Source organism: Lissotriton helveticus, chromosome 3_1 (assembly GCF_964261635.1).
Source record: "Lissotriton helveticus chromosome 3_1, aLisHel1.1, whole genome shotgun sequence".
Lineage (NCBI taxonomy): Eukaryota > Metazoa > Chordata > Amphibia > Caudata > Salamandridae > Lissotriton > Lissotriton helveticus.
Genome location: NC_136061.1, coordinates 333,089,897 through 333,112,932, shown reverse-complemented (window position 1 = coordinate 333,112,932; position 23,036 = coordinate 333,089,897). Strand labels below are relative to the sequence as shown.

General features: G+C 44.8%; 1 protein-coding gene across 2 annotated transcripts in view; it reads left to right on the top strand.

The window, feature by feature from the left end:
* The window catches only part of ITGAE (integrin subunit alpha E), an 844,898-nt gene extending 822,424 nt beyond the window's left edge, over positions 1–22,474 (top strand). For both annotated transcript variants that reach the window (XM_078679953.1, XM_078679952.1), the window contains one exon: positions 21,478–22,474. In XM_078679953.1, the coding sequence (XP_078536079.1) occupies positions 21,478–21,519 (42 nt within the window). In that variant the 3' untranslated portion in view covers positions 21,520–22,474. The remainder of the gene's footprint in view (positions 1–21,477) is intronic.
* The last annotated feature ends 562 nt before the right edge of the window (positions 22,475–23,036 follow it).

Genomic DNA, 23,036 nt, shown 5'->3' with positions numbered 1-23,036 from the left:
AAGAGCCAGCTTGTTCACCGCAGAGCTGAAATCCTCCAAACACAACTGCCAATAACTTTAAAGGTAGTGGCGCACTAGCCAAAAGACAGGAGATCATACCACCTTCAAAACACCACTTAACAAGGACCACCGTCTTGTGAGAGAAACAAAGAAAAATGCTCTAGCAGACTGTCTAGAAGCTAGCACAAAACACAGCAAAGAGCTCCTCACCATCCAAGAATGTGTGACAACCTGGTGGACTTCTTCCATGACAAGCTCACAGCCATCTATGGAGAAGCGTGGCTCAGTGGTTAGAGGCGGCAGACCCGGAAGCTGAGATCGACCGTGGACCAGGGTTCGATTCCCCGCCTCGGCGGGTCTCGGGCTCAAAATTCCACGGACTCGACAATTCTCGCTCCGGTGCCTACTCGAATCACGGGGTCACACTCTGCAACTCTGGGCAATAGCTTGCTTAATCTCCACTACGGCCCCTCGCGGCGGGATGCCTGGCTTTCACCTTGTGGACACCCTGCCGGGGTTTCTCACAGGGGAATACCAGGACGGGTTCCCTAAGCAAGCGCCAGGATGCCCTTTGGGTGACAGGTTTGCGCTATATAAGTACACCTACATTTACATTTACTTCAAACCCCAACTCCCACTGCCAACAGCATCAGCCTACTCACACCCAGGAAAACAAATCCCAAACACCTGCTCACTCGTTTGGACCCTCTCACAACTCAAGCCACAATCTCCATTATGAACTCCGTACACTCCGGAGCACCCACGGACCCATGAACTCACAACATCTTCAACCTGGGGAGCAGGACAATTAGTGACGAGCTCAAGAAATTCCTAAAGTGAGGCCCCTCCAGAAGAAACTATCCATTCACCCAGAAGATCTGAAGAACTACCGTCCCATTTCCCTGCTCTTCTTACCAGCAAAGATTCTAAAAAAGGCACTCAACCAGCAACTCACTGAACACCTGGAACACTGCAACCTCCCGGACTCCTCCCCATCTGGATTCAGAGCAAACCACAGCACTGAGATTGCCCTAATTGCAGCCACTGACGACATCAGGGATGCAACTACTGGACCTCGGTGAAACAGCAGCCCTCAACCTTCTGAATCTGTGAGCCACCTTCAATACCATCTCCCACCATATCTTGATCAACAGATTCCAACCAATAGGAATCTAGGGATACACCCTCAAAATTATCGCCTCAAACCTCACCAGAAGAACCTAGAGAATCCGTCTCCCACCATTTACCTCGGAACCCAAGAAGATTATCTGCTCTGTTCTCCAAGGATCATCCCTCAGTTCTACCCTCTTAAACACTTACATGACCCCCGGGCCAACACCATCAGATTGCACAGACTCACCAACATCTCCTATGCCAACGATACCAAGCTTACCCTCTCACTGTCAGAAGACCCCTCCACCACCAGAGCCAACTTCCATAGATGTATGATGTACATCACCGACTGGATGAAGGACAACTGTCTCAAGCTTAACACAGACAAGACTTAAGTCCTCATCTTTGGGAACAAAACCTCGCCATGGGATGATACTTGGTGGCCTGCTGAACTCAGCCCTTCCCCTGCCCCAACAGACCACGCCTGGAACTTTGTCACCATCTATGCAGAAACAGGTAAACGCAGTCTTGTCCGCCTGTTCTCACATCGTATGCATGCTCTGTAAGATTTGCAGGTGGCTCCCAATCGACACCATAAGGACCGTCCATCAGGCCCTGTTTCTCTCATTGTGGAAAAACTGAGTACTCTCCCGGAGGTCCTAAATACCCTTATGGCTGAAATGAAAACTATATCATCTCAAGGAGACCCGGTAGGGCCAACAGAAGCAGCCACCCATGATCATCATAAGAGCACAACACAGCCGGATCATGCTTGGGACAAAGGATCAGTTGCTTTACTCCCCCAGGATGGAAAAACTGCAGGGCCCAAGTGTCTCAGGCTTACATATGCATAGGTAGCCACTCTAGAACCATGCTTCCAGCACAAAAAGTCATTGAGCAGAGATTCAATAAGCATTTGTCAGGAATATCGATCACACCCCTGTCAACTATCATATGACAAACACCCAAGTCCTTCACAGGGTGGAGAAGCTACCCCCTGTGAAACTAGGGCGGCTTCTACAACAACTCAAGAGCTGGATCTAACTGCCCAGTGGGTAAAACCCTAAATGATTCAAGTAAAAGCTCCAAACATGTTTGAAATGGGTGTGGTACTAGGAAAATTGCTCATGATGGAAGAGGGGATACCAGTAGGTGACACCAAGTTTTACATGTGTGGCCTTGAACCCATAGTAGACCACAAAACATGGGACTCATTAGGTCTACTGCAAGAAGCGACAAATACAAGGGAGCCCTTTAATAGTCAAGGATTTACAACTAGAAAGACAACTTGAATGCCATGTGGTCCACAGACCTCATATCCATAGAATTATTCAAGCCTAGAGCAAACAAAACCAACATTGGTCACATTCTCATCCCCTGACATGGCACAGGCTGTCACAGAGATCAGTTAAGCCATTATGGTATAAAATCACAGGTTAGTTGTTCCAGGATTGGCCCGTGCAGGTAACAGCGGTGTGGTGGGGTAAGTGGGGACTCAACATACGACGATGAGGGAAAATTAAATAAATAATGATTTTTCCCTCATCGTTGTCTGTCGAGTCCCCCACCTCGCCCCACCGTTCTTCCCTGCATGGGCCGCCCCTGAGTTATTCATGCTAATAATTTCACTGTGGCAGCCCATGGACTACACTCAATTAAGATATCACCTCAATGGGAGTGTAGGAATGTGGCATACTGGAGAGAACAAAAAGGGATGATGTAAGGAATGAATAAAAAGGAGAGGACACATCAAATCTGAATGTTGCCACACTATCTCCAAGAGTAGGAGGGCCATATTAAAGTCTACAAAACCCTTAGGAACGGTAGTAACCAGCTTTTAATTGTGAAACGCAGCAAGGAGACAATGAAGAGCTTCACTTGATGTCTTCACAGTAAAAACCACAAGGGGAACGCATGACATACAATGTTGACTGGTCTTGGCTCGCAGCAGCATTATCAAATGCACCCAAAGCATGGATAGCCCCAACAATCACCGCTGTCGCACAGTTGGACCTCCTAGAGTCATTGAACATCTGCTCATGGAATGTGGGAGGACTATCCTCCTATCTGACTGACCGCAACATTATCACTTGCTAGCACAGCTTCCAAGTACTTGTACTGTAGGAGGCTTGGCCATTACATTACTTTTTGTAATTTCACTACCCTGCCTTTAGTGCAAACCCTAAGGGGAGGCTGAAAGGAGGCTTGGAAATCTATGTAAGTTTAAAACTCGAGATAACTGTCACAAAAGTGGACCTTGAAGAAAACTGGATGCAAGCAGTAAAATTTACTGGCTGGCCATATCCACAAAACACGCCTCTTGTAGGAGTCAACGTATATATACACCCAAGCCGTAGTGAATACAGTACAAGTCGCCAAATTGGAGTACTTTATTCCAACCTAATAAGCGATCATCATGACTCCCATCTTCTAATTAGAGGTGACCAACTTAAATGTGCTTCCCCAGTAAAGCCACGACGAAAGCGTCTCTATGAAAGTCGCGGTGAGTGGCATCGCGGAACAGGCAACTCTAAAGAGAACTCACAGGGATGCTACGGGAGAAAAGATGGCCGAATCATGTATGTCACTTGGTTTAAGAGTGTTAAATGGGCACTTTAAGGATGATCAGCCACAAGTCTGCATGTACCTTAGCTCAACTATAAATACAATCACTGATTATACAATATCGAACCTCGCTTTATTCAAATAAATTGCTAGCTACAGTGCAGACTATCAGCCAGAGTATGGTAATTTGCCCCAAATAATTGATCTCCGGATAACTACAAAGACCTTTAGTGTGGCAAACTCACCGATGGAAGATGCCCACTTGGATAACCTAAAGAGGGTAATATGGAATACCTGAATCTTTTCTGAGATAATGGTACGATGCGGTTGAGAGAGCACGAGTTTGAAAAAAAATGTATAAGTACGCCATATTTACAAGCACGTAGTTAGTTTAAACATGTTTTGCACACGAGTATTTTATATCCAGGAGTGAAATATACAGAGTGGTTTATATTCAGTAGTGAAACGTATAGAATGTTAAGTAGAGTAACTATAATTATAACGGTGTGAGATTAAATGTAGAAATGTTGGAATATATGTGAAAACCTCATGTTCTCATGTTAAAAAGAGTCATGTCCAAATTAAATGTAACTTTGGATTCCAGTATTTTGTGTAGGCCTTAGGGCAATTCACAGCAAACCTGAACGTGCTGCTAAAATAATGTGAGATAAAGTTGACATGGTTCTTTCAAAATGTACTATTGAACTTAGGGTTAAAAGTATATGCTTTATAGATGTGTTATTTTAGAAACGTATGCTAGTTAAGAATGTTTGCTGTTTAAATCAAGTTAACGTTTTAAGAGTGCAGGAACCTGCTGCATGTAAATCAAGTAGGCCAGAACAGATAATGTCATGTAGTTTAAATCGTCATGTGCTCGTTAGAGGAGAGGTCGTGAGGTGTCCAGTATGGAGCTCTGAGAGTGTTTTATGACCTAAGATATGGTGAAGTCTGGAATTTGAGGCCCACTGCAGGACGAGCTGTATGCAGGTGCGAGGGTCCTAATCAGCTCGAATGAAAGGGACTTTGTTCAGTGGCGCCTTGCGCAGGCCTGTAGGAGTTTCCAGGAATTTCAGGGGGTATCAGCGCACGGAAGAAGGAGCCTGGGAACCAAGGTCAACTATAACGAGGGTCTTCAAGAGTACCATCATGGAGTTTGCCGCGGAAAGATGTACCACGTGAGGGGCGTCCCAAGGGGCGTTTCTATTGGAAATGTGATTTGGTATTAGGGAAAGTGACCCGGGAGGAGAGCAGAGCAGATGATTTTGGGAGCCTAAGGAAGCGGATGGGTAGGCAGATAGGCTGATCAGGAGAGACCCATTATCAGAGAAGAGACAAAGAGAAGTGCGTGATCTTCTTAGGAAGTCACCACGGCTGACACCTAGAGGGTAAAGATCTTGCTAAGTAGGGATGTCATTTAGTGTAGTGTAGGGACAGACTAACCTTAATTTTTCTTTTCTGTAATGACTTTGAGGTTGCAACTTGTATCCATTTTGGCAACCCTGATGGTTTTCGAACTTGTACTGATTATTCTGTTTTTCAGACTCAGACTATTCAAAAAGTTCATGTTCATAGTGATACCGATCTACCTCTTGAATCTCATTTTGAGAAGTTTGTATCTTCAGTTATCTTTGACTTTATATTAAATCTTTAAAACTTAATTTTGGTCAGTGGTCATTTAGAGTGGTGTAAGTTCTTAAATTGATTGTTTACTGCGAGATTACCTTTTACTCAAGACAGGTACCAACGATTCAGTCGACAGGAAATGGGATTTGGTAAGATAATTAGTAACCAGTAATCCCGCGTTAGCAGTTGGTAGTGAGGATGGTTATCTTCTTGAGGAAGGTAATCTAGAGAGGTTAGTTTACCCCAAGGCCCGAGACGCCGAGAGACGAGCAGCGGAAGAATCGTGTGCCGAAAGGTGCAGGCGGTGCGAGAAAAGCAGCAGTATCGGAGAGTGAGTATAAAAAGGGTCATGCGTGAACAGATTGCGGTGTTTTGTGTTGTATTTGTATTGTAATGTCTTGCGGAGTTGAATGCCTGTAGTGTGAAAGAGAGAAGGTTGTGAGCGCGCGCAACCTGGTAAACTGGTAACCTGGTAAACGGGTTAACTGGTGAAATCTTAAGTTCAGGCCAGAGCTTAAGTGGTTTTGGGTGTATCGAACATCCAGGGTAGTTGTCGACCATAGTACGGAGGTCACGAGGTACCATTGACCGCCGTGGATCCAAGATAGGGGGAGTGTAAGAGTGTGTGTATGAGTAACGGACGCTGGTCGAAAGTTACTGTGTGTGAGTAACCTATCGGAGAAGGCGATTGTCTGGAAGTAATCGGAAAGACATTTCGCCAAGTTAGGGTGACAACTACAGAAAGACTGTGGGCGTACAGTCAAAGAAAGGTGATCGCTTGGACGGAAGTAATCATTTTTCAGAGTATGAATGGGATGCGTGCATGACCGAGGAGACGAGCTGAGAAAGGAGGGGAACTGCTGCGAAGGGGGACGGGTGACGTCGGCTAGAGCCGCGCTCTGATTGAGCGGTTGGTGTGACGTTAGCTAGAGCCGCGCTCTGGTTGGGCGGCTAGAGTGACGTCGGAGGAAAGCCGCGTACGGATAGGCCAGTTAGTAAGAACGGGGCTGAGATTGGTGGAATATCATCAGGAAGTAAACAAACGCGGAGAAAAGAGAAATCATGAAGTGTTTTAAGTGTTTGAAAGGGATTTTTAAACGTAAACGAAGTGAACATTATTACGGGGAAGAGGCTCCCCCAGAGGGTACGCCAGCTCATTATATGGCAACGAATGTAGGGCTGCATACGATATTGTGGATTGGGGCTTGGAATAAGCTTACGGAAGGAAATGAGGAAATGCAGTTCCCGAAGTATGGAACGTTTAAGTTAGAGGTGTTACATCGGCTAAAAGCAACCATGTCCTCATTGAAACCCTCACCTAGACCAACACAGTTTGAGGCTCTTAATGCATGGATTAAGGCTGCACACGACCGAAATTTGAACAGGCGTCAACAAAGGCTGACGCGATCGGTAAGGGCAGTGCGAGATTCCAAATGGGATGAGGAGGAAAAGCGTTGGAGGGTACAGACTATTGAGGTGGAGAAAATGTATCCGATGAGGGAGGTGTCAGGAGGAGGAAACCTCATGGAAGAAGACGAGGAAAGCGAGACGGAGGACAATCTGATAAACAGATTGTTAATGGATAGACCACCTCCGAGAGTGGGATTGATAGAAGATAGAGGGCTCGCAAGGGAAGATGGGAATGAGATAGAGGGATATACACCACTCCCTATATCGGAATGGACACCTAGCAAAGGCGGAGAAACACCTCCAAACAACACTGTACAGAGTGTAGTGGGAAGGTTTGTGGTGCAGAAAACGCCAACCACAGAAAGGGTTGAGTCTGTGGGATTGCCAGACGCTCTTCAAGTGCCTGTTACCATAGGACCCATAGTTTCGATCTATAATTCTGAGAGAGATAGAGGGGAACAACAAAGGCAATTGGATAGGGAAAGGATTGAGATGGAAAGGAGGAATAATGTGACGAATGCATGGAAACAATTACCAGGTTCGGTAACGTGGAACACCCCATTAGACACAACTGTCGGTCCCAATTCAGAACAGGGAGGTCCGAGAGGACCAATGGATCTAAGGGGACCGCGGCCAAGATCTTTTTCAGAGTTAAGAGCTGATTTGAGGGAATGGGACGGGTCCATAGTATCTCCGAGTAACAGGACAAGAACGGAACCAGAGTGGGAAAGCAGGGGAAACGGGACAGTATCTCATTGTGGGGCCAGCGAGAGTAGTCAGAGCCGGGAAGGCCAAAGTCAAGAGAATAGAGGGGATGCATGTCCTACAAATCAGAGAGAACAGCCGGAACAAAATACTAAGATTGTAGAATGTGAGGAAATGTCCCGTCTCTGGGGGAACGGAGGAGATGAGGCGGTACGGGCTTTTCAGAATAGGTTTAGGTGCCTTCATCATACACTTGGGGAAGACGTTCAACATTGGAGAAAGGAGAACAGCGATAGGTCCCGCCACGCCTCGAATAATCAGGAATCACAGGGAAGTAGGGAAGAAAGAGGGAGTAATAGAACCTCTTACCCTCTATCCCGTGAAACTAGCCAGGATGGAGAGAGAGAGGCTGGGAGGCATGAAGGAGTGTTTCACCACCCACCCCGAGAAGATGGAAAGGCATGGGACTTAGAGAGATGGGAACAGGGGAGGACTCCCTATAATTCACCAATACCTAAACGTAGATCTCGGAGCTGGGATGGGAGAGATGCGGATGAAGGAGCTAAATTGAGTGTCTTGAAAGCTGAAATAAAGGCAAAAAGGCTTGATGTTACCAGTTTAAAATCAGATGTTGATGAGATAATAGATGGAACATTGCCTTTGGAAAGGATAGAATTGTATGAACAGGATGAGTTATTGTTCATGGCAAAGGATATTACTAGGAAAGCTAGAGCGTTTCATGAAAAACTGACTGATTTGGCAGACAAGTATGCCGTGGATTTGTCTAGGACAAGGGCATTGCAGAGCAACCACAGATTACAGTACGCAGACCAAGATCTAGATGAGAAGAGAACTACTGGATTAAAAACACACATAAGAGAGTTGGTAACAGGGATAAGAGTGTGGAGAGAACTGGATAAATGGGAAGAAAGGTGGTCGAAAAAGGGCACAGTTAGGCGAAGTACAAATGTGATGACCCCTGAGGGAAGGGTAATGCAGATGGAGGCATTCCCTTTGCGAGAAATATCAAATGGAAATTATGTACATGTGCCCTGGAGTAGAGGAGACTTAGCCGCATTTACCAACTCATTTCCGAAGTTGCGGGACAATCCAGTCGAATGGTATAAGCAGGTAGAGAGGTTCGTTAAAATCTCGAAAGTACTGTGGATAGATTTGAACACGTTGTTTGACATCGTGGTCCCATCTGATCTATGGACCCCTTGTAAGACTAGTGTCGAATGGCCAAATGCTGAACCATTGAGGGATGCTCGAACAAATGGACCATCTGAGATTGTCATGCGAAAGTATGAAAGGGTAATAGCATGGCTGAAAGATAAGGTACCACCACAGGACATAGATTGGGTAAAAATAGACCGAACAAGGCAGGAACCCAAGGAGACAGTTCACGAGTTTTATGAAAGATTGTTGAAAACATTCAAGCAATACAGTGGACTAGATGTAATGGATCCCAAAGACATAGGGCAGTTCGTGTCAAAGTTTGTCTTGGGGTTGAGACCTGATATTTGTTTGATGATACAGCAACATTTAATCTGTTGGCAGAACAAACCACTAGATGAGATTTTACGATATGCGAGGTACTGCAGTGACGAGATAGATTCTAAAGCCAAGAATCTAAAGGAGAAATTGATGGTGGTGCAAATGCAGTCCGCTGGGAAGGGTGGCCAGCAGAAGCAGGGGATGGGACGAAAACCAAATGGTCAGAACAAAGATAATGAAGAAGGGCAGAGACCTAAGATAGACTTTGCCACTTTAAAGAAAACGACAAAGTGTCATCTGTGTCATCAGGTGGGGCATTGGCGACGCGAGTGTCCCTTTAACCCTGAAAACGGAGAGCTAGAAGTAGAAGAGCAGGTCCAAGAAGACCCAGTGCAAAAAGTGACAGTCCCAAGCAGTAAGGTGGCCAAAGGGGGGACTTCGGCTCCACGGGCCCAATTCCCACAGCCACCGAAGATAGCAGCTGGAGGAAAGGTCTTTAAACAAATGCCTCTGTTTATCGAGGAAGAAAAATGTTATTACATTGATCCATTGACAGGACAACGGGTGAGCAGTGAAGAAGACTGTACCCTCGGGGCAGTTCTAGAAGTGGATCAGAGAGGGCCATTTGTTGAGGCAGAAGTGGCAGGGTGTCCCACTACGTTCTTAGTGGACACTGGGGCTACTCGTTCGACTCTGAGATCAGCGGTAGTTCCAGACTTGCCAATGTCAGGGGAAACAATTCAAGTGGTAGGAGTCGCAAATAAAAGAATGACTAGTCCCTTGACAGAACCAGTGTCTGTGAAAATTGGAAACCACATGAACGAACATCAGTTTGTGGTTTGTGACTCGAGTCCGGTATGTCTGTTAGGTAGGGATTTGTTATGCAAATTGAATTGCACCATATACTGCACCCCACAAGGAGTGGAGGTACAGACTACCGACGATGATGCTACCTTTAAGGTGGCCAATTCAAAATTCTGTGTAGAACTATATCCTACTCTGACTGTAGAAGATCTTCCACAAGACTTAAGAGATGCAGTGGCGTCAGAGGTGTGGGATTTCACAGGAGAAGATATAGGATTGATTAAAGGGGTAGAACCGGTAAAAATTCTGGTAAAACCAAATGTTGAGTTTCCAAGAACGCCTCAATACAAATTGTCCCAGGAAACGATTGCGGGAATAAAGCCTGTGATCGAGTCAATGATACAGCAGGGAATACTGAAGGAAATCGTGGGCAGTCCTTGTAACTCCCCGATTATGGGTTTGCAGAAACCTAGCGGGAAGTTTAGGATAGTTCAGGATTTACGAAAAATTAACAACATAGTCGTTTCATGTTGTCCCGTGGTACCGAATCCATCAGTAATATTGTTTCAAATACCATGTCAAGCAGAATGGTTCACAGTGATAGATCTTTGTCAGGCTTTCTTTTCAATCCCATTGGATGAAGAGAGCAGGTACCTTTTTGCGTTTAAAATGGAAGATCGCGTTTTAACATGGTGTCGAATCCCACAAGGATTCACAGACAGTCCATCCATCTTTAATCAGTTGTTGAAAAAGAATCTTGAGAATCTAGTACTGCCACAGAACTCGGTTCTGGTACAGTACATAGATGACCTACTTGTTGCGTCAGAAACAGAGGAAGCTTGTAAAGTAGATTCAATTGCCTTACTGAATCATTTAGCTGAAAATGGACATAAGGTATCTCCGAGCAAGTTGCAGTATTGTCTGACAGAGGTACAGTATCTAGGGCACAGGTTGGAAAAAGGGAAACGTAAGGTGTCCCCAGAGAGGATTGAGGCGATAATGAAAATGAATGTGCCTACAACTCAGAGAGAGGTTAGAATGTTCCTAGGAATGGTGGGTTACTGCCGACAGTGGATAGTTAACTTTTCACTGAAAGCAAAGCCCTTACAGAAACTGACGCACAAGGAGGTGAGTGATCCGGTACCATGGGATGAAGAATGTCTGGTGGCGTTTTTACAGCTGAGAGACGATTTATGTCGTGCTCCGGCTCTGGGAATGCCAGATTACGAAAAGTCATTTTCACTCTATTGCTGTGAGAGAGAGGGATGTGCTTTGTCAGTCTTGGCACAGACCCACGGTAATGCCCGTAGACCAGTTGCATACTTTTCGGCTACATTAGATCCAGTAGCCGCAGCGTTGCCCGGATGTCTCAAATCCGTTGCTGCAACGGGTGTCAGCATTGAAAGGAGCGAAAGTATTGTAATGGGACATCCAGTGGTGGTGTATGTACCGCATTCAGTTGAATTGTTAATGACCAGGACGAAGACGCAGCATCTGACCAATAGCAGGCTCACGCGTTATGAGCAAGTTATACTTGCCGCAGAAAACGTGACTCTCAGGAGATGCTCTGTCTTGAATCCTGCTACTTTGATGCCATTACCTTCGGTAATAGAAGGCGAAGGATGTGAAGACCACGATTGCCTTGATGTGACTGAACTATGCACGAAACCCAGACCAGATATAGTGGATGAGCCATTGTCTGACCCCGATGAAATTTACTTTGTTGATGGCTCATGTTTAAGAGACGATACTGGTCGGTTGAGAGCAGCTTATGCTGTTTGTACCATTACTGGAGTTGTAGAAGCCGCTTGCCTGGAAGGAGTACATTCCGCACAGGTAGCAGAGATTATTGCCCTAACTCGTGCCTGCATAGCAGGAAATGGAAAGAGAGTCACCATCTACACGGACAGCCAATATGGTTTCGGTGTGGTTCATGATTTCGGGCAGTTGTGGTCTCAGAGGGGTTACATGACCTCCTCTGGTTCGCCCATTCGAAATGGAGAATTTGTGCGATTGCTGATAGAAGCATTACAAGGTCCTGTTGACATTGCAGTAGTGAAGTGTGTAGCTCATACTAAGAATACAGATTTTGTGTCACAAGGTAATAGATATGCTGATGAAGTCGCACGCTATTGTGCGGAACAAAGTTATTCTTTCTCAAAGGTGGAAATAGAAGGTGCAGAAGAAAAGACTGAATTAAGTATGATGTTAGAAACTGTAGACACTTGGGAGGATTTAAGAATAATGCAGGAGAACGCACCTGAAACAGAGAAAAAGGCATGGGAAATAGCAGGTTGTGTGCGAAGTGAAATGGATTTCTGGGTTTCAGCAGATGGGAGAGCTGTGTTACCTGAAGAATTAGCTAATCCCATGGCGAGAGAAATACATGGTCCAGTACATCTAGGAAGGGATGCTATGATGAGAGTTTTTAGGCAGACTTGGTATTGCCCGAAATTCAGAATAGCAGCAGAATCAGTATGTAAGCGATGTGTTACCTGCCAACAACTGAACGTAGGCAAACGAACACCAGTCACACTGAGTCACATTGGGAGGTCGGGGGGGCCTTTCAATAGAATGCAACTAGACTTCATCGAGATGCCAAGAGTCAATCGCCTTCGGTATGTGTTGGTGATTGTATGCGTATTTTCCAGATGGGTTGAAGCGTACCCTACACGTAGGTGCGATACACTCACAGTGGCTAAATTGTTGCTCAGGGAGTTGATACCGCGCTTCGGGGTGCCTGCCTCTTTGGAATCGGACAGAGGAAAACATTTTAACAGCGAAATAGTGAAGATGTTGTGCTCCACACTGAATATCGATCAAAAGCTGCATTGTAGTTATCGACCAGAAGCTTCAGGAATTGTGGAACAAGTGAATGGCACTTTGAAGAATAGGTTGGCTAAAGTAGTGGCATCCACACCTTTGAGTTGGCCAGATGCTCTTCCATTGGTGCTCATGAGCATGCGCAGCACACCTGATAGGAGGACAGGTCTCTCTCCCCACGAGATCCTGATGGGGAGGGCCATGAGACTTCCTACAGTTCCAACTACTGCTCTATTGAATATTACAGATGATCTGATCTTGGATTATTGTAAAGGACTGTCTGACGCCATCCATTCTGTGTCCCTTCAGGTGCATGCGGCTGAAGTTCCAGCAGCGAGGAACCTGTGTCATGACCTGAACCCAGGGGACTGGGTCTTGGTTAAAAAGCACGTCCGGAAGAACTGCCTAGATGTTCGCTGGCGTGGGCCCTTTCAGGTAATCCTGATCACGAACACCGCGGTGAAGTGCGGGGGGCTGCCAAATTGGATCCATGCATCCCATACTAGAAGAGTTCCAGCACCTCTAGAAGGAACAGCTCCCATCCCAGACGAAAGCCCGGAAGTGGAAGAAGAGTCGCAAGAAGGGATTGGGGCAGCTGAGGAGGTGTCGGAAGAAGTTGGGAACGCATCGGATTCAGAAGAAGAGCGAAGGCAGGACGGCAGTGAGACAGAAGACGCAACTGAAGGAGAGAGCAGAAGTGAATACGACTCAGACTCAGATCCGTATCGGAGCGACCAAGAACCAAGTGGGAGGACAAGGAATAGGAGAATAAGGCTTGGAGCTGCCACTTGGCCAGCAAGAAGAAGAAGGCTAAGTTTGAGGTCGGCCCAAGAAGAAACGCTTACTCCTATATCCGAAGACTCAGATCCAGAAGAAGATATCCAGGATCAAGCCGAGGAGGGTCTTAGAAGATCAAGTAGGGTGCGAGTGCCTAGCAGAAGATACTCTACTCCCGATTGGACCTACCTCGTTGCAGATGTCTGGGAGACACAGAACAGGGAGGATCAGGGAAGTGGAACTGATCAGAACTGACCCGATCATCACAGTGCAAATAAAGTTTCTACTGCCAGGAGCGGAAACCGAAAGGTTGCTGACACTCAACATCGTTCATCCTGCTCTTCTGAGTGGAATAAGAAAATTGCTTTTAGAGACAGTTGAGTTTCCAGTTTGCTGTTCACGATATCCAATATTGGAGGGAACTCTTCTTCGTTTGGAAATGCTTGAGCGAGTAGTAGAAATGCTAGGAGCGCTTATTGTTGTGGACTAATACCATATTGTGAATGTCTTCAAAGGGGCGCAGAACTGGAAAGGTGAAGAAAGTGATCTTGATTAGAACGGACCCCTTTGTAATTGTGGATATAGAACTGATAGTACCAGGATTGGAAATTGAAAAAACGCTAACTCTCAATTTCGTCCGTCCACTGGTCTTGAGCGAAATAAGGAGAATAATCCTAGAAAAGGTTGACTTTCCATGGTGTGGTACGAACTGTCCAGAACCTGAGGGAATGATACTTCGGATGGACGTTTATGAAGAAGTAGTGTCACTCCTTGAGTCATACATAACTTCAGACGAAAATAAGACTTTTGAAAAGAAATTGTAAATTGTTGCAAGATAACCTAGCGCCGAGTGGAAGAAGAAAAAAAAAAATGGTAGGGGTTTCCTTTTAGCGGATGGAGAAGGGCTAGGGTTGTCTATTTTACTGGACTTTGAACTGTTTTGCGGAAACAAATTGTCAAGCTTCCAAGTGTTCCAAGAAAGACATTGCAAGAGAGAAAGACTTTGTTTGAAAAGAAGAGGAAGTGAATGCTGGAAGATAGTCGAAAACTACACTGTTTGAGAACATGGAGGCTGGCAACCCGAACCGCAGGGCAAAATGTATAGCTGTTATACTTTTAGGGGTAGTGGTTTCTCTTATAATTTTAGTGGTAACTGTTTCATTCCTAGCGGGACACGAAGGGGATGGAACCATAGTTAAGGAGGATAAGGGAGTGTCAACACCGAGAACTACCATTATTAAGGAGAAGGGAAACATCAATGAGAAAGACAAAGCGTTGTTAGATGCAGAAGTAAAAAGGTTACACATGGATGAGTCACAGGGGAATTACAAGTCAAATGCTTATGCTAAGTTGCTTTATGAATATGTTGATGCCATGGAAGTAAAGGATTGCTATGTCTGTATGCAATTACCAATTTCGGTGGAGGAGGGTATCAAATATCATCATCTCCCGTTGACCTATGGGATAACGTGCAGTTTATTGTTAAGTATGTTTTATGGACGAGACGGATTTGAGTATTACTTCTCGAATTTCGACTCGACATTGCCAGAGGTTCCGAATTTCAAGCATTTGAACAAATGGGACTACTACAAAAGCGAAGACAGGTTACACAAATGGTTTATTCCATGGAGAACGTTAGATACTTCACATGCTCGAATCAACAATCTGACTTGTCAAATATCAGAAGTTGAGAAAAAGTTTATAGCTCAGGTAGATACTAGATACAGGAGGCAGAAGATATTGAAGGCATCAGGACAAGGAGAAACAGATTGGACCAAGGAGGAAAGGGCACAACAACGAAAAGGTAGTATTGGTCCAATTGCTTTGGATAAGGAGAAACGGGGGAAACTGTGCATTCACAAGAGTTACTCCTATTATGAAAACGTTTATGTAGGACAAGTAAATTGTGAACATGCCTTTCAATTGGAGTACTACTCTAAGAACTTCATGAAAGGGATGCAAGCAATACCAAATGTATATTTTGTATGTGGAAGATATGCCTATGTGAAGTTACCAGATAATTGGTACGGATCATGCTATCTGGCTGTTGTCTTTCCTAAAATATATCATGTTGAGAATTTAGACACGCCTAAGAAAGGAATATCAACTAGATGGAAGCGAGGGCTGGGTGCAGCAGAAGTAGTTGGAGATGTAATAGGTGCTGCATTCCCTTTCTTAGGATTGATAATGAATGACATTAAGATCAGGAGGTTAGCTACAGTCGTAGATAGACTGTCTGCCAGTACTGCAAGATCCTTGATGCTGATAGAGGGGGAGATGCAATCGATTAGGGCAATGGTTCTTCAGAACCGACTTGCTTTAGATGTTCTGTTAGCAAAAGAGGGAGGAGTCTGTAGGGCCTTGAAGGTCCAGGAATGCTGTACTTACATTCCAGACAATTCAAAGCCTCTAGAGAAGTATATACAAAACATCACTGCCATACACTACGAAATTGAGGACCTAGCAAAGGTAAATGTGTGGGAAAAAGTAGGTCATGGAATGGGTAAAGTTGGAAGTTGGTTTGCCAACTTAGGAAAGGGTATCGTTTGGTACATATTGAAGCCCATCATCATAGTAATGATTTGTGTAATCACTTTGTGGGGATTGGTGCGTTTGTATCAATGGTATAGAGCAAATAGGTTACAGAGAGCTATGAAGAAACAGGAAGAAGAGTTGACAGCGATGCAGGACACTCAATATAAGAGTCTGAAAGCATTAGAGAGTATGAAAAGAAGTGGTACTGCCCTGTCTTCACTTTAAAGGTTCTACATTTTAGTGTCATGGTGATGATGACCCCTGAAGGTCATCAAAGGGGGGACTGAGAGAGCACGAGTTTGAAAAAAAATGTATAAGTACGCCATATTTACAAGCACGTAGTTAGTTTAAACATGTTTTGCACACGAGTATTTTATATCCAGGAGTGAAATATACAGAGTGGTTTATATTCAGTAGTGAAACGTATAGAATGTTAAGTAGAGTAACTATAATTATAACGGTGTGAGATTAAATGTAGAAATGTTGGAATATATGTGAAAACCTCATGTTCTCATGTTAAAAAGAGTCATGTCCAAATTAAATGTAACTTTGGATTCCAGTATTTTGTGTAGGCCTTAGGGCAATTCACAGCAAACCTGAACGTGCTGCTAAAATAATGTGAGATAAAGTTGACATGGTTCTTTCAAAATGTACTATTGAACTTAGGGTTAAAAGTATATGCTTTATAGATGTGTTATTTTAGAAACGTATGCTAGTTAAGAATGTTTGCTGTTTAAATCAAGTTAACGTTTTAAGAGTGCAGGAACCTGCTGCATGTAAATCAAGTAGGCCAGAACAGATAATGTCATGTAGTTTAAATCGTCATGTGCTCGTTAGAGGAGAGGTCGTGAGGTGTCCAGTATGGAGCTCTGAGAGTGTTTTATGACCTAAGATATGGTGAAGTCTGGAATTTGAGGCCCACTGCAGGACGAGCTGTATGCAGGTGCGAGGGTCCTAATCAGCTCGAATGAAAGGGACTTTGTTCAGTGGCGCCTTGCGCAGGCCTGTAGGAGTTTCCAGGAATTTCAGGGGGTATCAGCGCACGGAAGAAGGAGCCTGGGAACCAAGGTCAACTATAACGAGGGTCTTCAAGAGTACCATCATGGAGTTTGCCGCGGAAAGATGTACCACGTGAGGGGCGTCCCAAGGGGCGTTTCTATTGGAAATGTGATTTGGTATTAGGGAAAGTGACCCGGGAGGAGAGCAGAGCAGATGATTTTGGGAGCCTAAGGAAGCGGATGGGTAGGCAGATAGGCTGATCAGGAGAGACCCATTATCAGAGAAGAGACAAAGAGAAGTGCGTGATCTTCTTAGGAAGTCACCACGGCTGACACCTAGAGGGTAAAGATCTTGCTAAGTAGGGATGTCATTTAGTGTAGTGTAGGGACAGACTAACCTTAATTTTTCTTTTCTGTAATGACTTTGAGGTTGCAACTTGTATCCATTTTGGCAACCCTGATGGTTTTCGAACTTGTACTGATTATTCTGTTTTTCAGACTCAGACTATTCAAAAAGTTCATGTTCATAGTGATACCGATCTACCTCTTGAATCTCATTTTGAGAAGTTTGTATCTTCAGTTATCTTTGACTTTATATTAAATCTTTAAAACTTAATTTTGGTCAGTGGTCATTTAGAGTGGTGTAAGTTCTTAAATTGATTGTTTACTGCGAGATTACCTTTTACTCAAGACAGGTACCAACGATTCAGTCGACAGGAAATGGGATTTGGTAAGATAATTAGTAACCAGTAATCCCGCGTTAGCACGGTAAATTGCCAGAAGTCTGCAATCACACAAAGAGTGACTGCATCACAGTATGGGAGCAGCTTGTCAGTCTGCTACTGGTGTCCGATCCCATCACAGAAAACACCAGGAAGATAGCAGGTTATAAACAAACGTGGATAAACAATCGCCTCAACAGTTCCTCGAGTTGAAGAAAAATCCGTTCAGTACAACACAATTGTGCAAAGTAGGACGCATGAGGAACAACTATAAAACAGAGGTCTGGATAACCAAGCAGGCGCTCCAAGAAAGGTACAAGAGAAAAATATTGCATGCCAATAAAAGAAGATTTTTGGTAGCTGATTCATGACATTTTTTTTTTATGTAGAGTTTTATATAGCGCGAACTAGACCCGAACCGAATCAGGTATCAGAGAGCGCTTTACATAGCACCAGTTACGTTTTTACATGAGGACACACACTTTCATTTTTAGGCACGGGGGGGGGCCTCATTTATGAAAAGTGACGCATCGCTGCGTGAAAACAGCGATGCGTCACTTTTCACTGCGCCCCCCTTTCACCACTAATGATGCGTCATATTTACAGTATGACGCATCATGGTGCAAGGAGTTACAGATATGTCAGTATTTCTGACGTATCTGTAAGCACAAAAGTGACGCATTGCTGGAGTGTGTCACAAAAGTGACGCAACTCCAGCAATGCGTCCTTTCACATGGGACAAGCCCCATGTGAAAGGGCCTGGGTCAGTTTTACGCCTACTGTGAGGCAGGCGCAAGATTTTGACGCAACGGCGTCCTAGAAGTGGTGCAGTGGAATCTCATAGATTTCACTGCGTCACTTCTACGACCCTTCCTTGCGTCAATACGCCCCCTTGCATACATTATACCTGGCGCAGGTATAATGTGGCACAGGGGTTTACAAAGTGACGCATCTACCTAGATGCATCATTTTGTAAATATAGTGCAACAAGGCACATTTTTTACGCCACTGGTGCGTCACAGAAAATGACACACCAGCGGCGTAAAAGTGACGCATAGCCTCATAATTGAGGCCCCAGGAGTTTAAGTGATTTGCCCAGAATCACAGGAGGTTTTGGCGTCGTTACCGAGACTCGAACCCAGATCCCCAGGTCCGAGGTCGAGCGCCTTAGCCATTAGGCACAACCAGGGAGTTTAATTCGAACATAAATGAGGACGCCTGGGTCAGTTGTTACCTACCAGGTCAGTACACAACACCCTTTGAGGGTTTCTGGCCAGAGGAACGAAACGTATGATGTCAGATGAGATGAGAAAGCCCCGGCTGGTCATGCAGTGAGGCCCCCTAGAGCCTACTGTGAACAACCAATACTGAAAGTAATTAAGAAAGCCGACCTGGGGGGCGCTCCAGTCCCGAACAGCTTGCTGCAGGCACTTTTCAAAGCCAATCCTCAGTTCTGGTCTGCAGTGCTGGCTAATCTATACACCACAATTCAGCACCTAGGTACAGTACCAGAGTCCTGGAGAGGCTTCATAATTCATCCTATATACAAAGAGGAGCAAGCAATTATCCTGTATAATATCGACTCATAGCCCTTACGAGGCTAAATACAACTCAATCCTGTTACTCCAGAACTTGGCTGAATGGGCAAGCACAATGAAGATCGTCCCTCTTAACCAGGCAGGTGTCCACCCATTATCTAGTACACTTGCCAACATTTTAGCACTTACCACTTGCATAGAAAGGACCTTCGTAGCCAAATCAACTTCATCTGCTTTCTTTGTGGACTTCAAGGCTGCCTTTGATGGAGTTTCAAGAAATCTCCTATGGAGAAAGTTACAAAACCTAGGTATACCACTGACCCTCCTAAGAGCGACCGTGTCCCGGTATACAAACACCTGGCTTCATGTACAATTAGGAGCCGGTTCTAAGCTGTCATGTAAAGCTTATTTTGGATTCGGCCTCGATCAGGGATGTGTGCTCACCCCCGTATTGTTTAATCTTCACAGCTCACACATTTCAACCAACCTCGACCAGGTCAATGCACATCCCCCGAAGCTTGGTGGCGGCCATTTTCAGACCTACTCTATCCTGACACCTTTCTCTACTTAGTAAAACACAGCTAAGTCTCCAGAGGCTTCTCGGTACACTGCATGCGTTTATCATCAAATACCAACTACCGGTTAATCTTGGCAAAAACAAGACCCTCAACAAAGCAAGGAAATCTAATATTGCTGGTGCATGGAACTTCACCGGTAAAAAATTGGAAAACGTATCAAAGTACAGGTACCTGGCAATCATTTTTTATACTAGGGGCTCTTTTATACCCCACAGGCAATTAATGATATCCAACGCACTGTCACTGAGAACAGCATTCCACACATTATCAAATGTGCACCGGACTAGGAAACAAAACAGGCCCTGGCAAAGTGCTAGGCCGTCCCCCCGGGGCTTTGGAGGTGCGGCCAAGCTGTTTGCCAGGGCCGATTTTGGCCGATTTTGTTATAGGGGTGATATTTCAGCTATGCTGCAAAAATGGCCGTGTAACAAAAATGACCCCACCAGGGGCCCAAAACCGGCCCCCACCCTTGCGGCCCACCGGGGAAACGCCTGGTGCCCTCTAGGGCTAGTCCAGCCATTGCAGCCCCTCATTCACTTATCTCCTAAAAGTTATGCGAGCCAAATTGTGTCCCGCTATTACATATGGAATTGAAATCATGAGAGGGAAATTATCCACACTCCTAGACTTGGAAATAGGCAAGGTTTATTATAGATATATCTTCAGACTCCCGAGCTGCACATCTCCGGCTCAAGTACGTCTTGAGTTTTGGCTTGACCAAACAAGACCTAGCGAGTAGGAGCTCATTTTTAAAAGCTTGCCACAGGCTACCCCCAGCACAATTAGACACCCTGGATTCACTCACTTGGCATGAGAGGATCTTCAAATGCAAGGGTCCTTCTCAACATCACTACTTGGAGGAATCGCTCCATCATTTCACGGGTGGAGAATGTGTGGTCTCACCACTGACGACCACATGCTTCAGAGGAGCTCTGAAGAAGGTCATGCGGGTATCGATTCTTTTTGGAGGATAAAGCCACATTACCAAAAAAGAGCCATGCCTGGCAAGTCATTAGTATTATACCAGCTTAAAACTTCAACCGTACCTTGACACCTGCTGTTCTAAAACCGTAAAGAGCACATTTGTACTACATAGATTTGGCGCGCATTCAACATTGGCCAAACTGACAGCAATGAAATGTGCAGGCTCTATGTCACAGACAAGGAAGCGTTACTCCATGTCTATTCATATTGCTGGCTTTATTAAATGCATGACGTCAGCTGTATAATCAATTATCATTACGCACGAGCGGACAAGCAGTTATAGGGGGGCTGAATTCGAACAACACAAGCGTGCAAGCCAGATTTACAAAATGTATGCTTATTTCTGACAAAAAGTTTGGGCAAATATTGTGAGGCAGCTCACCGCTAGGCACTTTGACATAGCTGTGAGCCGTTCAGATTCTGATCACGATGCAGTCACTTGCCGTTTTTATTGTACCTGTATAATAATAATGTATTGTATTTTTTATAATATTGTTTTAAGCGCATGTAATGGTGTTACATTTAACCTGTTCCATGCTCATGACAAGGTCAGCTTATCATGCAGTACACTGGAGCTGTGCTTATGACGAGCTGACCTTGTCATGAACAATGGTAAATATCGATTGAGTCCGCATGAGGAAGAATACACTTGAAACTGTCACCTCTGTGCCTTAGCAAAACGTTATCAGAATGTTTTAATGAAATATGGAAAATGTACAGCATCTGGCTTTGGGCATTAACAATTTGTACGGCTTTCATGCATGTCTCCTCGTTCATTCTGGTTTCTCTTTCCGCTTTCTTGCAGTGCGGCTTCTTCAAACGAACCTATAAAGATTTGAGGGAGTAGCATGGGAGAAGAGGCGCCCCATTCACACCAGTGTACTCATCATTGAAACGTTCATTCCTAGTGATGCCATCGGCGGACTTGGGGAACTTCAGAGAAAAAAGATTTGCATGGGATAAACTTTGTACTGGGATAAAATGACCTGGGCTTTGTCATAAATACTAAAGCTGTTGCAGCCTTTTCTGTTCTGCTGCTTTTGTGGTGCTCATCGGTGGCGTGGCTTGGGCTAAGTATACCAAGGATGTGTGAAATGCTTGTTTGACCAGCACATTAGTAGACCTCCCATTCTCCATACTTTGAGAAATCTTTGCATCGAGGAAACAGGCTTGGGTGCAGGTGATCTGCTTTAGGCTATGGCTGCAATTATTATGATGCTTTTTGTGAAAAAGTATACCTGAAATGTAGCTGCTACACTGAAGTTAAGCATACTAACAGTGACAGCAGTTTAAAGTCGACCTTAGTTTCCTAGCTGATCTGTTGCTTTGAAATCTCAAAGGCAGGGGTGGTGTGTAATAGTGCTGGCTTATCCCCAGCTCTACAAGATTTTCAGATATGCATGTCTGTCCAAGTCTCCAGTAGTGATTTTCAGTCCATGGTAGCAGTTTCACTAGCAATTTGTTAAAAGTGTTGGGTATTAGAAGATGTCGTCCAGCATTGCTACGCCTTTAGTGTATAGAGACGGAATGGATCTCTAAATACATAGTTAAATTTCTGAAATGTATTTATAGCCACCGAATGAATTTGTGATAATCCCTTAATGAATTGTTTTAGATAGATTCAGTTTTACTATGTATTAGACACTAGGGTTAGGGTTCTCTGTTGTTCCCCTCGGACATTGCGTTTTATACTGATCTGTAACCATTTTTAAAATTGAATTATCTGGTTTTTAACTTCTGATAATGCTTTTATGGTTTTTTCAAATTTTAAAAAACCAAATAAAGAAATATTCATTCATTCATTCACTAGCAATTGACATTGTATTGACATGTGACCCCATGAAAAGCTTGCTGCCCCCTCCCCCCCTCCGGGGCGGCTCCTCCACAATGGCGGAGGATCGTCGCCCCTTTGGCTCAGAACCAGCAGATGAAAAAAGCAATGTACTATTATCTTTTTATATTTTGTTTGCCATCTCTGAGCCAGTGCTGGGATGGGGGAAGAGGACAGGCCGGGCATAGGAGGGGGAGGAGGAGTATTATGTGCCCTTTTAAGTGCGCATGTGTGTTTGGCTGGCCATCTCACGCTGGCCAAACACACATGCGCACTTCTCCAACCCGGCTCTATTGAACAGCCGGGCTAGAGAAACAACAGCTCCCTGTCCCTAGCGGATCGTCTTTTCACCCCACTCAGGCCTATTCCCACGCTGTCTCATACCATGAGAGCAGCACAGGGATTGCACAGGGATTCTGTCCCTGTGTATGCTGGGTGGAAGAAGATGGAGGCGCAACACGATGTGGTAAGCGGCTGGCAGCTTACGGTATGTTCATTTTTAAAATATAAATGATTATTACCTCCGCACCACC